This window comes from Falco biarmicus, chromosome 15 (assembly GCF_023638135.1).
Source record: "Falco biarmicus isolate bFalBia1 chromosome 15, bFalBia1.pri, whole genome shotgun sequence".
Lineage (NCBI taxonomy): Eukaryota > Metazoa > Chordata > Aves > Falconiformes > Falconidae > Falco > Falco biarmicus.
The window spans coordinates 16519030-16536382 of record NC_079302.1 but is presented as its reverse complement, the minus strand read 5'-3'; the positions used below and the strand labels follow the sequence as shown (position 1 = coordinate 16536382).

Genomic DNA, 17353 nt, shown 5'->3' with positions numbered 1-17353 from the left:
TTGGGACTGAAGGTGGCAGTTGCTCCTATTCAGATGCACCTCAGGAATCTGGAAGTGGACAACAACATGTTATTTCCAGAGGCAGATATCTGTTGCCCAACTGTTACGTGTCTTGAGTAAGTGGATGAGAGTTTCCCACAGATGATAGCAGAGAAGTTTTGGATAGATGTGTGCAAACACACGATTTGAATGCTGCGGAGCATTCAAATCTATAAAGCAAATTGCTCTTTGACATTGGAAAAGAAGTGTGAGGTGTTGATACTGTGAAAACATGGTGGTAACTTGTCTGCACTTGGATGTTGAACATCCCTGGTAGCAAGTGGAGCAGAAATGAGCCATGGTAGAAAACAAGATGTCCCTTCTAGGACTGTGACTTTCTGCTTTGCTACAGGCTGTGCATTGCGAGTCAGATGCACACTGGAGAGGCATCTTCCTCCTCTGCTCTGCCATCTGCTAAGGAACATCTGGGCCCTGCTGCTGCCACAGCCCACTGTAGCCCACCGAAACTCCCCCCCCCTCCCAGTTTTGAGCCTGTCCTTTCCAAGGAGGAGAGCCCAGTGTACAAGAGGGATGCTCTCCTCGCAGCCCTGCTGGGGTGATGGGCTGTCTGCTCCCCAGCCCCAGTGGGCAGAGGGGTGGGAGGGCACGCTGGGGGGACCCAGATCAGTAATGGGGCAGTGTCCTGCAGTCAGACACTGTTTCAGTACCGAACGCTTGGCATGCTCTGGACTGCTCCACTCTGCCTTTCATTGCATTCCCTAACATTCACTTGCAATGCTTTTTGTGGTGGGGAAGTGTTTACATCTCATATTTATACCATTAAACTGGTTGCCAAAAACTGAAGAGCTGATAAACACTATGTGCTGTTAACACTATAAAGTACAATCCCACTGCTACTTGCATGCAAATAAATAATAATAACTTAGCTCTTTGTCTACTTTTCGGTGTATAAATGCATTTGTCACATAACATAGTAACATCTAAATCATTTTAGTAAAAGCACTAGAAAGGCTGAAACATTACCTGCAGGTACGATTAAGATGAAATTTTACTGTTTGGTAGTGGTTTTTTTATTTCCTTATCTGTTTTTTTTTTTTTTTTTAAAAAAAAACTTTTAAAGTGATGTGATGCTTAATCACTATAGCTGGAATTCACTTTGTTGTTGTTCATAATTTCACTGAGTTATTTTGCCTTCCTAAAGACTAAAAGATTAGCCTACGGGCTAAAAGTTACTGTGAAATATTCATTAAATCTTTTCTTGTAGCTCTTTCGGACACAGACTTACCCTTTTAATGTGCCTGGTCACTTTTGAGGCCACTGTTTTTGTTATTACCCATAAATCATTAGCAAGTATTTTTAGTGTCATCAGTGAAAGGTTAATAGAAGCCCATAATTTTCAGATATATCTTTTTGATTAGCTGTTCAGAAATTTCCTTAAAAAGGGGGTGTAAATTGTTCCACACCGAAAACTGGAGACTGTGTCCAACCTGCGCATAAATTGAAATTGTCTTTCTAATAGACTCTTTGGAAGGTGTGGGGTTGCCTTCAAGGTAATGATTTAAACATAAACTGACCCTTGATGAGGGAGCTGGAGTTTCAGTTTAATGCGTTTCTGCAGTTTTCCTTCGCCTTCAGTGCCTTCAAGTTCCTCACAAATAATTCCTTCATAACAAGTGCCTTTTCAGAAGATGTATGCTGCTGACAGTTAATATAAAATTATTGCCCCTGAATGCATTTTTGTAATTACTTCCCAGAGAACTGTCTTTGTGTTAGAAGACATTTCACACTTTAGTAACATAAGTGTTTGGGGAGAACATGGGTAATAATTACAAGCAGTCTTTCAGTGAAAATAAACCTAAAAATTATAAAAAAAGCTAATGTTAAAGTTGGTTAGAGACAGTGAGGAATTTATTTAGCACGTTATGCCTGTCTGTATATTTTCCAAGTTTAATAACCCTTCAGTAACTAAACTTAAAAAAAGCAATAAAGAACAGAGAAACTGCTTTCTAATTTTTAAGCAATAATGAAACTAAAACCTGATTAAAAGTGACATGCTACTAGAGGCAGAATAAAGAAACTTAATCTGAATGCTCCTATAGGAGATTTCTGCTATAATGGAAAATGAAATGGCTCACAGTTTGATCAATAAAAAAATTAGCAGCATTTCATAAAAGTTTTCTCTAGCATGTTGACTAAAGGATACTACGGAAGTCTTGAAATCCAAGAAAACGGGTTGTAGGGTGAGTTGGTGTATGAGTGTGATGTAAAAAATTATAGATTGAGCAAAGCTGGTGGGTTTCAGGTCAGATGCTAGATGTAGTTAACACTGGTTTAGAGAACGTGGGGCCAGGGCTGCCCATGTAAACATACATACGTTCTGGTGGTAACTATGCATGTACCAGCAGCGAGGCTGGATTTACACTGGGGCAGAACAACACAGGGTAAAGTCTTGGTTTTGCTGGAGAAAACAGAGCAATTAAACCATACATACATACATACATACATACATACATACATACATACATATATATATATATATATATATAAGTAGATGTATGGAGATAACCATATATAGATATAGGTGGGCTCAGGTGAATGCAAGGCACTGTAAGGCAAGAAGTTACATGCATTATCCCTTCTGTGTGTGATGTCTGTGACTGTGCTACAGCAAAGGAAGGTGAAACAAGCTGCCAGTCCTCTGCGGCGTGTTCCTGCCAGCTCTTCCCATGCCTTTAAACTCAAGGTAGACACTTAAGGTTTTATTAAACATTGTAGCTGCTAATTTAAGAAAATTGTATCCTGTCAGTGAAGTAAGAGGAACATTTTCCTTGTGAAATGTTGGTGTAAGTTAATAGAAGGATGCTGAGAGGAGGATGCTGGGGGGTGTGCAGGGCTGTCATTAACAATTCCGTGAGCTGTGCAATGCCGGTGGAAGCAGGCAGCGGCGGTGCAGGCACCGGCAGCAGTTTGCTAGTTATTACTGGGCACGTAGATGGGAACCCCTTTCTCTTAAAGCATGTGTACAGGCAGATGTAGAAGGAGGCACAATACCCTACCAAAAGAGTTTTTCTTTGCTGAGTTAAAGAACGTTGAGGACTGTCCACCTGCTTAGAAATTAATACAATTTCATACATACTGGCGTGTAATGAGACTATGTTGTGAAATGTTATAATGTGTGCTTCCTAAAGTCTCTGACTTTTGTATGTTTTATTGTTAACACATTTCACAGAGAACTGTATTATTGGTATAATCTGTGTTTTTACATTGTGGATTATTATCCAGAGAGATACCCAGCACTGAGCACTCTCCCTCTTCCCTTGTCTTTCCAAAAGAAGCTCTCGTAGCCACCATTGCCGCTTGTCGGTGGAGTCTGCTGTCAGAGTCAGACAAATGACAGCTTGGAGAGGCTGCAGCGGCCATAGCCCTAGGAGGGCATGAGGAGGTAACAATATACAATTTTCATGGTTCGAGGGTAGCCTTATCCTACTGTTCTTCATTACAGTACTGCAGTGAGATCAATTTTATTAAGTTGTAAGTCTTAGGAGGCCAACACCATTAACTACATGCTGGATCAAATAATTTTTTTGGTATTATGATTGTTTTTTCCTCTTGTCGAGGGAAGGCAGGATCTGATGCATGGGTCTCTTCAGCCTGCGAGGAGCATTACATGGTGATTGAGCTTCGGCAGGATTGTATGGCTGTCTGCACTTTGCTCACTCTGCTCTGTCATATAGCTATCCCATGCAATTTGACATTGCATGAATATACTGTGGTGTTTCATGCATTATCCTTTCTGGCTCTTTGTTTTCCAGCCAGGCACTTTTTTTTTTTTTTTTTTTTTTACCCCATGTGGTTTGACGCTGTGCGAAAGACCTATGCTGCACTGCATGATAGGGCACCAAACCTGCTTGCTTTTGATGTGTGTAGCAACGATTCAATGTGTGGAATGAACTGCCTTTGATACCTGGTCCTGGTCCTACGGCTGGGGTGCAATCTACATGCTCTGACCTGGTTTGCTTGGCTGGAGCAGGTTTTTGGCTGCTGTGGTGTAGTTACGGTGGTTACAGTGGCTCACGTTAGGGCCTTGGTCCACTGAGAGGTAGCACATACACACCTGCGTTCAAGATGCAAGTGTTTAAAAAAGGCATTTTTCTGAAATGTTGACAAGCCACAGAGTAGGGAGAAGCCAAGACTTTTCCTCCTGTGGGAAGATTCAGCTGAGGTTGTTTCTGTTTTAGTTACTGAAACACTAGTGGCTTTTTTGCCTCTGTTCATTCTTCTTTGACCACAAGTGACAGAGAACTTTGGACCCTCTTGCTGTATGACAGTGCTAGAGACAACGCTAAAATGTAAAAAACCACATAAAACTAGAGACCTCCCCCGTGCTGATTTGGCATTTGACACCGAGCAAAATGTTTACTAACTGAACGTTTAGATTAGCCTTTTCCTTTAAGTCATTTGTTTCTTTTGTTCTCACTTCCTAATTATAGATTAAATTTCCTTTCCTTTTGTCTTGCCGGGGAGCTGAGCGGCAGCCCTGCAGCCACAGGGCAGGAAGGCTGCACCTCTGGGCGGGTGAGTCCCAGGAGGTATGTCATTGTGTGCCAGCACCTACTATTCCTCCAGCAATTAGCTTTTATTTCTTTAGTGCCATTTACTTTTATCACTTGTCATGCATCTCTGGAAAATGTCTAAGAATTATTGTAACCCTTTGTGAGACCTTCGGTTGTTCTTTCGTTGGACCAAGGCAGAGGAACGAAGAGATGCCTCTTTTCCCCTCTTCATTTTATCTTTTGCCTTCCAGCTCTCAGACCTTGGCAGTGTGCGCGCGTGTGTGTGTACGTGCTTAGGTAATGATTTGCACAGCATAACTTTGGGCACTCTGTAGATTGCAGTTGCAGCTCTGCACAGCAAACTTGCTGTGATAGGAAGAGCTGTCTAATACTAAATCCGTGTATGCCTACTTTAAAGAAACAACTGATGGAAGCCCCGTAACTAGAGGTATTTAAAGCCAGACACGACCCTGCACTAAACAGTATGTTCCACAGAACAATCCTAGATTTAAAATAAATCCCAGCTTTAAAAAGTCCTCAGGCTTTAAAAAAAGAAATGTAAAGAAAAGCCCCAGAAAATGTACTGGCAGAAAGACAGAAAGGCTTGCCTGCCCTGTATTGTACTGGTAAGTTAAAAAGTTTAAACTCTCCGTATTTGATTCCACAGCTGAAAAAATAAGCTAAGAGATTTGTTCCTTTTTTTAATTTCTCCGGCCCGCGTGTTTCATGGTGTTACCCGTTTCCACGTGTCTCAGCGGAAACTGTAGGTAGGCATCAGCATTGCTTCCAGCGTGCCTCTGACACTGTTTTCAGTCCTGCGTGGCTAACTGAAGTCCCCGAAGCCGCTTGCTGCCACTGTAGCTGGGCTGGCACTGTGGTGCATGGCCGAGGCTCTGCCGCGCTCAGCTCCAAGCAAAACCCCAGCCTGCCGGTGGTGCCTTGTATCCCAGGCTGACTGAAGCGAGTGGAAATTCGCTCTTGACTTCAGTGAAGCTCGAGTTGAACATGGTACATGTAATCTGTTTTCAAATATTTGGCTTTAGGAGTGCGTTGTTCCTGTAACAGAGCTGTTTTGAACACAGCTCAGAAGGCATTTCTCCTGACTGCAACTTTCAAGCTGGGCCTTTGGGAATTCGCTTTTCCAGCTTTGCCAAGTTTGCCACATTCCTTGGACCACCAGGTCAGGCAGGAGCACTCCCAGTTCTTGCTATGTCCCCTTTGAAATAGTAGCTTTCTAGAGCATAAGCTGGCTTTTACAGAAAAACCAAGAGTCATTATCAACATTAACTTTAGTGGCAATTAGAATAACATATTCTTGACTGTTGGCCAGATTGTTTAGGTCATAGGGTAAAATATTCTTCTTGTGTAAAGCCCTGCAGGCCTTCCACTGTGCTACGGGGCGGGGGGGGGGGGGGGGGGGGGGAAGCATGAGCAGAGGGGGAAGGAAAAAAAGAAAAGAAAACCAGAACAGAAAACCCCCCTAACTCCATTTCCTGACATTTTGGGTAGAGTGAGGTGCACTTTCAAGGCTGACCCCTCAAATTGTATCCTGTCTTACTCATAAAAGACAATTGTTCAAGCCATCGTTAGAGATGGCAAGTTGTGAGATTCAGGGGCATTCCCCCCCCCCTCCCCCCCCCAGCAATTAATTAGCAATCATTTATCTTAAACCACAGTGCCAGCAGCTCCCTTCTCTCGGCATTTGCCCATAGCCTTGTGCTGTGCACAGACGTCCCAGTGGCGGGTGGGAGCTGTGTGCCCATGGTGCTGTGCTGCCTTCAGAGAGGCACAAATTCCTCGCAGGTCAGTAACTGATTATTCTAGTGGCTTTTTTGGTGTGTGCGTGGTTTTTTTTGTTTGTTTGTTTGTTTTTGTTTTTGTTTGGTCTTTGGCGGTTTTTTTGAGGGTTTTTTCAGTCTAGATAGAAACTACTTAGTATTGAATTAAGTTCACTAAAATCCAAGGCTATCTTAAAAATGTGTTGGGAAGTACACATATCTATGTTTGTTGCTACAAGGTAGCAACTGATCTTTGGAGACTTCAGAAGGTGCCGTTGGCTCTGGCCCCCAAGAAGCCCCTTTGTGTGATAGTGCATGGACATGTCCCCTCAGAGCCAGGCCCAGCCCCCAAGTCACCCCTGCTCCTGGTGCCAGCAGTACCTTGGCCTCCCGTGGTGACCCCAAACCTTTGGGCAGTGTGCTTGTGCCCACACGCACCCATCCCGCCTGGCTGCGCTGGGGTGGGGTGCTCCTGCAGTTCTTGCTAGCAGGAAAATTGCAGGTTAAATTCGTGAACTACAACAGCAGAACTCCTCAGAAACGAGTTCCTGAGGAATGCTCATGGCCTGCTGTCCTCATCAAGGAAACTGAGCTCACCACAGGAGCAGCTGGGCTGCGTTTGAAGCTTTTCCTTGCTGGATGGACCACCCATTCCCATCACCGCCCTGGTGCTCGCTGGCTGTTTCGCTCCCCCGGGCAAGGAGCTAGCATCTCCCTGGGGCTGCCCGCACCCTGCACACCCCACTGGCAGCTTGTGGTCAGAATAGTGGAGATGAAGGTCAAAAAAACCATGAAACAGCCCAGATTTTTCTCAGTGGTGTTTGGTTTCTACAAGGCAAGCACCAAGCATGCAGCTCAGCAGAGGAATCTGAAGATTGTGTTATTCAAAGGACAGTAACACTGAGGTGTGGCAGACGTACAATTCCTTCAAATTGCTGAAAACAGGAAAAAAATTCTCATCTTAAAGCAATGTTGCATTTGCTAAATAATTTATGCAAGATTCACTGTTGTGTTATTTGACATAAAACTCTGTCAAGCGATGACACTTTTGAAAAGTTGCCTAGAGGATCAGATTTCCCATTCAACAGGGAATTAAAAAATGTTTCTGGAATTTTGCTTTGCAGTCGGGAATCTATTTTCTTATCTCACATTGTACAATTTATTTTTCCTAAAGCAGTGTGTTAAATTATTTGTTATTATTGGACTCAGTCAAACAGCTTTATCCCTGGTGTAGTCACAAAGTGTTGGAGTAAACCCAAGGATGAATCTGTCACAGTGTACTCACCAGATCAGCTGGTCTTTAGGTTAACTGTCAAAAGACAAAGTTTCTGCTAAAAGTATTAGTGAAGGTCCCTTAAATCTTCCCAAAGTTGCCTAAAAACTTTCTTCTTCAGGTTGTGGCAAAGTCAGTTCAGAAGTGCTTCCCTGAGGTCTTTGTCGGCAGGCAGCGTGGAAGCAGGTGGCAGTTCTTTGGGTTAGATTTATATACTTGGACTACTTTTATAGGTTTCTGTCTTATAAAACTGGAGAGTTGACATTGTGATTTATTAACTATCAAGTCTGCAGGACATACAGGCTTTAAAAAGATTGAATGAGCTAAAATGTTTGTGATTGCAGTCTGGGATGAGAGACTGTATAAAGGTGTGCCAAGTAATTATGACAAAATGTAAGCGATAATTTGAATATGTACATTAAATGATGTGTGAAGTAAAGCAAAGCTAGCGTAGCTTTAAATGTGACTTATTATTTGGTGCAGTAGTAGTATAAAGAGAACCAGAATCGTGTGGGTTTTTTCATTACGATACATTTTTATTTAAGGAAGAGTCTATAAAGCATGAGGTTCAGTGAACAGCGTTTTATTGAATAAACACAGTACAGATGATGACTTACAATATGGAGAACTTAGTGAGTGATACTTTTTATAACCAAATCCTTAAATTCATTACTGCTGTGTAAGTGGCATATCTGATATGTTAAGACAAACATTATATCTAGCCCTTAATGGAAATTTTGTAGTAGAAAGGTATATATAATTTAAAAGTAAAAGAAACTGAAAATGTGCGGATCAGTTAATTGCTAAGAGGGATGCTGAGATACACCACAAGAAGGCATTGATTTTTAATATTTCCATTGCAGTTCGAAGGGTACATCACGTTACAAGTGCTTCATGGAAAGCTGCAGAGTGTTTTACGCTGGTTGATTTATGTTATCATGCGCAGTGCAGAACATGGTATAAAATGTGCTCTGGCTGGCTGGTGGTAGCAGAGCCCTACTAACGTGTGTGTCTGAATTGCAGTGCTGGTGGTAGCCAGTTTTCATCTTTAATAAATTTTATTTTTCAGCTTTGTTTCATGTTCTCAGCATTGGTTTTCCTCAATCTTTTTGGCACTGATCTAATTTTAGAAGCAATTAATCTCTCTGTTCGCTGGTGCTTCCTTAATGGCTTAAAACCCAAACGCATCCTGAACCACCAAGGTGGCATCTCTCCCTCCTGCCGGGCTGAGAGCAGCTCCTGGGCTTTCAGGGTCAGCTGGTGCATGGCGCAGGAGGATCTCTTCTGCTGGAAGAGCTTGCAGTTCCATCCTACCTTCCTGGATGACTTCTCAAATGTTCCCATCTTACCAACAAGGTGTATTCAAAGTGTGTGAGTGCTTGTGGAGGCAGGTGAAATGGTGCAGGTGTAGCACCTGCAGCTGTATCGCCCATGTTGGTGGGACATGGGTGCAGAAGAGGCACAGGTATCTCCATTTCAGCTGGTCACCAAAGCCTGGTCAGCATGGCCAGCGTGTCTAAAGGATGCTTTCCCCGCTGAGGGGGCAACAGGGACTCAGAAGGGCTTTTTCATTTCTGCTGCCCCTCCAGAGAGCCCAAGTGAGGGTCAGCTGCAGTGTGGCATGGAGCCATTGGGCATGACTGGCTTCAGGCACGTCTAGGTGTCCACCATGGCCAAGGGGGTGTTGTGGTGTGACGAGGACGTGGCTGCAAGCCCATCCCTCATGATGGGCCACTGCGTGTGCTGGGGACTCTGACTGGCTGGCTGCCCCTGCCTCCCACCCCACTGCCAGCAGAATAGCCAGCTGCCCCACGTGTGGAGCTGCCACCTGCACGGCGCCGGGATGCACAGCCTTCCTGCCCCGGCGTGTTCCTGGAGCAGCCAGAGCGCGCAGTCTCCCTGTATACTAATGTGCGTGAAAACTTGTGGGGTTTTTGGCAAAGATGTTTGTGCCAGCCCACGCTCTGGTCACAGATGAAGATAAAAAATATCTAAGACCTGAAGGTCAGATGCAATGCTGTCTGCTCCCAGCTAGGCTGGCACAACGCAAGGGTCATGTGCCCAGCGAAGCGCCTCTCGTTAGTTCAGCGGGACCTCTTACGTCCTGGGCTATACGTGTGCTTTGGGGGTCTTCAGCTGGAGCATTTTTTTCTTGTTACTAATATTGGGGCTTGGAGGCGGTGGGGAAAGGAGAGCACTGAGAATTAAAATTCAGCACATGCCTTTTCTTGCGGGCTGTAATTAATCTTGCCAATTTTTAACGCTTTGAGAATCTGGTTAAGTGATAAAACACTAACAACTTTATATGACAGAGAGTTAGAGGCTCCCGCTATACACCCACCAGAGAAGATTAGGAGAGAGTGTTTGCAGGATTCGCACTAAGCAGCAGAGAATACAGTTGAGAATTGTTGCACCGCATGATATAAAAACCACATTAATATAATGAAAGGTGTCGGGAATAATGTGAGAGCAGCTGTAATTAAATGTATCTTAATAAGTGCAACATCCTTCTTTAAAGCTCTTATTTTTCAGACCTCTCAAACTTAGAGGATGTTCTTGCTGTTGGCAGGTGGCCTGGGAGGAGAGCTGGAGAGCGAAGCGAAGGACAGCCGGGCCCTGGAAGAGAGGAACAGTGTGACGAGCCAGGAAGAGAGAAATGAGGAAGATGAAGACATGGAGGATGAGTCAATTTACACCTGCGATAACTGTCAGCAGGACTTCGATTCACTGGCAGACCTGACTGAACACAGGGCACACAACTGTCCTGGAGGTAATGTTAAACTAGCTTTACAGTTCTGACAGGTGGTTAGCTGGGTAATTGGACATAGCAACAGCTTGAGGCCTCAAGTGAGATTAAAGAATTAATAATGTAATTTTACAGTTAATGTAATTTTATTGTGGTGCCTTGGGTAGCCTTTGTTCACTCCTTTAATAAAATTAAAATAAAAGCAACAGCTTTCCAATTGGAATCTGTCAGTAATTACGTTAGACAAAAATGTTGTAGGGTTTTTTTAATGCTAAAAGTTTCAGGCAGGGTATTTTTCCCTCTCTTTCCAAATATAGGAAGATTTAAAAAGTTAAATGACTGAAGTGTGCAAAACTCCCAGGAAGAAAGGCCTCTGAACCCCATAAAAGAAAATGACGATTTCTGAGATTAAAATTCATAGTGTGAGTTTCATAATCCCACCCTAAAAATACACTGTTCTCCCTAGGTTATTATTGCATTGCCTTTTGAATTTTATGGAAGTGAGGATGGCATCAGCCTACGCTGATCTTGATTTTACTTTCTGTAAAGTAAGAACAAGCTCAGAGCATTGGTGTGAACAATTGCAACGTATCTTGCTTTTACACGGCTGCCTTTGCATGGCCGACAGTAGCAGCAGGTATTCTGCAGAGCACGCTAAGCCGATTTATGGGACTAGTAAAAAGCTTTGCAGATTTTACCAAAGATTAAATAAAATCTTAGGAGGGGGAGCACAGAATATGTTCATATGTATTTAAATCAGAGATTCACATCCTTCACCTTCCTGGAATTGAATACTCTGCCATCGCTTTTTCCTCCGCACTCGTCTGATATATTTTTAGGCAGTTGCTGTTATGGCAGATGGATAGGTTGAGGCTGGCAGAGGGCAGGATGGTTAGTTTCTCCTCTGGTGCAGCAGCATCCCATCCTCTTTCCCCTGAGTGCATATTGCTCTGTGGCCAGTGAATTTTTTTGGTAATTAGTCCATGTTTTCTGCTCTTCTTTTTGGGCATAAGTAAAATGATGCTTAGCCAAGAAAAAATACAGGAAATAGAGTACAGCAAGGGCGGGAGGGTCAGGTGGGGGCTTCGGCTCGGTCTGGCTCCCACCCCAAGAGTATGCTCTCCTGTCTTACTCTGGTCTCCGGAGGAGAGGACCCCCTGCTCTCATTCCCATCTACTTGATGGGAGGAAGGACAGAGTGACATTGCGGCTTTTCCCCACCCTGCAGGTGGAGAGGGATCACAGCCCCATGCTTGCCCCCAAGGCTCCTTGCTCGGCATTCTCATTTAAATCCTACATAGGTTGCAAACTTGAAAGTGCCTTAAATTGAAAGGCTCCTTCTTGCAGAGTAGTTTCTTGGCCAGCTGACAACCATGGCATTGGCCTGAGACTTCTGCAAATGACGTTCATACTTTATTGCAGGGTAGTAAGCTAGGAAATGCCATTGAATAGAAAAAAATCTTGCTTTCCAAGATGGAAAATGAGTTGCACAGCCCGTGTGGGCACTGGTCCTTTCCAAAGGATCCATCACAGGGACAAGTCATTCCCAATGCCATCTCACATGGGGAGCATGAGAGGCAGGAGCCCAGGAGGGCAGGCGAGCGGCAGCATGATCCCAGCATGTTCCTGGGTGGCCTCTGCTCTGCCACTGCCCTGTCTCCTAAGTTGTGCTGGTACAGCTGTTGGTGGTGCTGGGGTGAGCCCCACCAAAAGAAATGCTATTTTTAGCTCAGGTGTCTGCTTGGGTCTGGTTCACTGCATGGTTGCCCCCAAACAGCTGTAATGGCACAATGTGGGGAGCGGAGCAGGGTGCAGGGGAGCGGGCACCACCGGCGTGTGCTCCAGAGGGGGGGCGTAAGGTTATGAGTGGTGACCAACATTGCTATGAAAAGGAGCAGTTTTTTTCCTGAGGCAAACAGACATTAAAATGTAGCGACCTAGACATTCTATTAATATCAGTACAGTCAGTGTTTTCACACCTCAGTTTTTATTTATCCTCAATGTAATATTCTGTTAATGAGACTAAGAAAAATAAATTATATTTTTGGGGACGTATCAAAATAATTTGCTAGAATTCCTATTGCTAATTTTTGATTGCAGGTAGCATAATTTCATGTTCTTTTACTGTCTTCACATGTGCTGATGATTTACAAAGACACCTTGTCATAAAAAGACAACATATAACTATCTGCATATACATGAAATAGGTGCTAATTATCTGTCTCCATGTGAGGGTATCCTTGTCCAAAATGAGAGTGTCTATTTTCTATTTAATCTAGTGTCCTGAGTTGATCTAAAGTAGATAGGAAGATTGCACTCGTATGTTCTGGAATGAAATGTTTCCATGAAGAGAATCTGGAATATGGCTTGATGTTTACATATCCAAAAAATTCAAAACCTTTCAGATCCACCATGATAGCCGTGAGAATTTTTGATGAAAGCATGAAAATGCACGTCTTTCTTCAGTTCATCTGAAAAGACTTCACCATCCAGGTGAAAATCTAAGACTGCATTAGGAAGTGTGGTATATTTAAAGATTTTACCCCACAAAATAGGCTGTGTGACTGTGTCCTTAGTTACCCTGCACTCCTTTTGCCTATAGTGCCTGCTTGACACATCTGAGGTTGTAATGCAGTGCCCGACCTCTTGGCAAGCTAGGTTTTCATGTCTTAATCTGAAGCAGGGCTTTCAGTCGTGTCTACATGGCTCCAGATCAATACAGGTAATATTTGTAGTGATAATATCACCAGGCTGATAATACAACATAACTAATGACTTCCTTTGGGATACTGAAGTTAGGGAAGGGATTGTAGCTCAGGAGTGTTGCAGGATTACAAGAGATCACTCCAAAGAATAGGATAAACCATCTATTTCACTGGAATCCCTTAGAAATTCATTACGGTGTGCTGAAGTTATAATACAGTCTGAACACAGCTGCTTTGACATGTAAGGAGGTAACAAACAGCCATTTCCCCCCTTGCTTTTTCATGTATTTCAGACTTGTTTCTTTGAGGAGAAAACCACTGATATCTAGACATCTCTGGTAGCATAAGTGCATGGCATTCCTTTTGATGTCAGTGTAGTAGAGATGTTCTCCTTCTGACAGAATTAGGTGCCTTTTATACCTTTTGCTCATGACTGATGTCTGTGATCGCAGGTTGTAGGTTTCCAGTGTCTACAGGGATCTGAAAAGGGTCTAAATGGGGGCAGCTTGTACTGAAAGAACATCACATTTCCTTACCAGCTCATGTCTTCCCTCATCTCCCAGCTTGCCCCCACAAATGAGCTCTCCTGCAGCAGTCCTGGAAATAGTACCTTAAACAACTAGTAAGCATCTTGAAAAATACGCTGAGAATAAATAAAAACACCTAGTGTATACACTGGATGTGCTAAGCTTTTAAAATTAATTTAAAACTCACAGGTATCCCATGTCCCCTTAACTAGAGAAGACTAAGTAATTGCCATCGGCATTATGTGCAGTCTTTTTTATACATTTTTTTGCATACCGCTGTTATTGTGTAGACATTGTAGCACGATGCTGTCTTACAGCGTTAGTTACAAGAGTAAAGAATTGCACATGGATTTACAAATTACTGTGTCCTCCAGCCAGCACCAGGGGCTGCATACCTCAAGCAACTATTCTGTGGTATTTCGTGTGGTGGCTGATGCAGGGTTGGTTGTTGGCGATGGGAAGTGGCTAAAAAGCTATGAGATTTGCCATTTTGCTTGTGTGTTTTAATCCACCTGCATTAGCCTGGGTTTAGCTCCAGTATTTTATTGTGCTATTTTTGGTTCCTCCACCCATTGTCACCCCTTTCCTCCCGTGGGTCAGAGTAGCCTCACGTAAGCTTTTCTCTTCAGTTTCTGAAGTGAATGTAGAGTGTTTTAAAGCAAATTAGCGCATCAATGAAGCGGACAGAAGTAGGTTTCGGTGGGGTCTCTGAGCATTTCATGAGGTCCTCTTCTGTTGTTGATAACTTTACAGGTTGTCTGTTTCAAACAGCAGCAGAGCTATATATGGATATTGCCAGCTTGGAAGCGGCTGATTTTTCTAAACTACTGTACGGTAGGAACTAGTTTATAATTAAAGTCTTGCAGTTGCTCCTTTTAAATGCCCTGTAACTTGTACACTAGGCTTACATTTGAAATGAGGTATTGTAACTGTTTCATGCTAGTGTATAATTTTGCATTTTCTTGTATTTCACCTGCTACAAGAATTATAATTGCCATGCAACCGTATATGCGGGATGCTTATCCAGAAAACCATATACGGCAGCTTGTCAACAAGTGATGACGTCTCATGAATGTTTTTGTCAGGTGGCACTTTGTACTTCCCACTGACAAAGAGAGACTTCTTACCTGTATTTCCAAAATTAGCCCTCCCCCAAATTGTAATCTTTGGTTGCACCTGATTGGCAAGTCAGAGATCTTTTTGCTGCTGCTGTTGTTGCATCTTTAAATTATCGATTTACCGATTGTCCTCCACAAAAGAAACTGAAATACAGTTGTGAAAAAGCAGTGTGGAAACTTAATTATACACCTAGTTTATACAGCTGTGTCTCTAATGACCTACTGGCCCTAATTACTGTGTTATGGCTCAGTCTGAGTGCTCTTGTCCTTGCCAGAATTCTGCTCCTTTCTCTTAACCTGACTAGTGTTTCAAGCTAAAAAAAAAATAACAAGTTTCCTTTTTTGTTCTTTTTTACGTTGTCATGCTGAAATGCAGTTTTCCTTCTTTCCAGAGGTCGTAGCAGTGTTTTAAAATTGGCACCAGAAAAGCTCAGTAATATCACAAACTGTAAAAACACGGATTTTCCCTGGAGTCCTCAGTTCTCGCTGTCTAGATCTGAAAATGGGCACAGGGGCAGTGTTTTTATTGTCAATCACTTGGAGGGCTCTGGGCGCAGGCTCCTGTCCTTAGTTTGTCCCAGGCGTCCCCTCTCCAGGTGCAGGGGCAGCAGGGCTCCCGAGGGCTCGGGCAGCCACCTTGGCCGTGGTGCCCAGGCTCTTTGCATGTCTCCCAGTGGTCAGTATTTGTGCCCAACGGTGCTGAGAGCTCCAAACCCCCAGATTACTGTAGGGGTACGCCTGGCTGGATGGTCCGAGGTCTGGCTCCCCTGGCTGCTGTTACCACACAGGTGATATTTGAGTTTACCTGGAGGTTCCCAGCCAGCCTGCAAGGACGCTTTTTCCAGCCCTTCTGCTTACACATAACAGAAAATTAGCGTGCTGATAAGGTGCTGCACTGCCTGGCTTTCTACACAGGTGCTCAGTGAAATAACTATTTATCGTGTAGCATGTAAAGCATATTCCCATATCTGAATCTGGATCTGAAGTCAAACAGAAGCACAGTTGCAAATTTAATGACAAACACGGCATACAGTAATCTTGCCGATACAGTGGTTTCGCAGCCCATCCTGCGCAGCGTTTCCTGAGCCGCCAGCACCGGGCTCTGCACCCACACAGGGTGTTTGGCATCAGTGGGGGGCTGCCCGTGACGGTGCTTTTAGTGTAGTGTTTAATGTATTGCATACGTTTGTGAAAGTTGTGCGAAGTGTTATGCTCCCTAACAGCGCTGCTTATCCGGCAGATCGGAGGGTCACCCAGCAGGCGAAGGTAGGTGAGACCCCCGGGCTGCTCCGCTCCGCCCATGCTCAGCCCTTTGGCACGGGGAGGCGTTAGCAGGGGCTGAGCCTCGACGATCATTTCTTGGGCTGTCTCTTGGAGTTTGCAGGCGTGGCGGTGCCTGTAAGGATTTGCGGTGGGGGGGGTGGGGGGTGTGTGACGTGAATTTAAAACGATGCTTGCTCGCCATAAACACCCAGCTCGGGATTTGCTTTGTGGCCTCACAGAGGGTCTCCCACAGCGGGGCACGGCGGTGAGCCCGCAGCAGATCCCCAGCCGCGCAAGAGCCGTCGCAAGGAGCTGGGCAGTGTGCTCGCCGATAAGAGCGTGCCAGTTGTGCCAGACGCCGCCCCCTGCAAATCGCCACGGCCACCTTTGTGCCGGGTCCCTCCGGGGACGGTGGCAAGGGAGGCAGCACCAGGCACTGCGCATGCAGATAGGAGCGCTGCCAGCACGGCTGCGGGCAGTTTGGTTGCATGTAACCAAAACCCCTGGCAGGAGGGGAGGTAATGAGCTATCTCTACCCCTTTCTCAGCTTCCACGTAACCAGCAGGCATTGTGGATGGCCCAGCTATGCGTTCTGAGGCTGCACAAACATTTCGTAGCGATGATGATGTCTCTCCTCAAGCAGCATATGTTTTTCACACAGGAAGGATATTTTCCATGTCATTTTTAACCGTATGGCCCAGTGAGGAGCTGAGGATGACAAGGTAGTGTGCTTGTATTGGCAAGGGACTGTTTCATTCTTGCTACTTTAATTGAGTTCTTTTATCTAGTTCAAAAAGTAGTCTGCAAAATAACACCAGGTATACACGAAAATGGATAGAAGAGAAAGTGGGTGCATGTTTTAAACAAGGCCTCTTAAAGAAAGCGCATGTCCTTTTGAAGTCTTGGACAGTGGCACTTGGTGCTCTGAAAAGCCACTCTCATCTCCTGAAACACTGCTGCATCAGAAATGGGGAAACAAACAAAGACCGAAGCACCCCAGATGCTGCGAAGCAAGAGCTAGCTGCTGGGTGCTGGCTGTGAGAGCTCCTGCATGCAGCAGGACCTGTGTTCGGGAACTGGAGCCTGTCCAGCTTCCCCCCGCGCCACCCCAGACCCCACACAGCCTTTCTGGGGCACCAGGGCACCCGAGCTCCACCTCCCCTTCTCCCCCAGCTTTGGATTTCTGTTTGCAAAGGATAATCCACTGCCGTGTTACAGCAGAGGGAGTATTGTGGGGGTCTGTGTAGGGCAGGTTTGTTTCTCAGCATTATAGAAATCTAAGAAACAAATAAATGGGGTTTGAAAAAGAGGAAGGGGGGAGGTGGGGTTTGCGGTGGAAAAGCTTCTTCCAGGGCTAAAGCCTGCCAAGTGCTGCAAGGGCAGCTGTGCCT

At 44.7% G+C, this 17353-nt stretch overlaps 1 protein-coding gene across 3 annotated transcripts in view; it reads left to right on the top strand.

Moving 5' to 3' along the window:
- ZNF423 (zinc finger protein 423) overlaps positions 1-17353 on the top strand; it is a 234685-nt gene that overhangs the window by 59871 nt on the left and 157461 nt on the right. For 2 of the 3 annotated variants that reach the window (XR_008825729.1, XM_056360983.1), the window contains exons 3-4: positions 10174-10374; positions 14335-14415. Coding sequence is in view for 2 of the 3 variants with exons in the window: in XM_056360983.1 (XP_056216958.1) it covers positions 10174-10374; positions 14335-14415 (282 nt within the window). In the remaining variant the exon portion in view is untranslated. The remainder of the gene's footprint in view (positions 1-10173; positions 10375-14334; positions 14416-17353) is intronic. The other variant, XM_056360984.1, reaches the window with a different exon arrangement.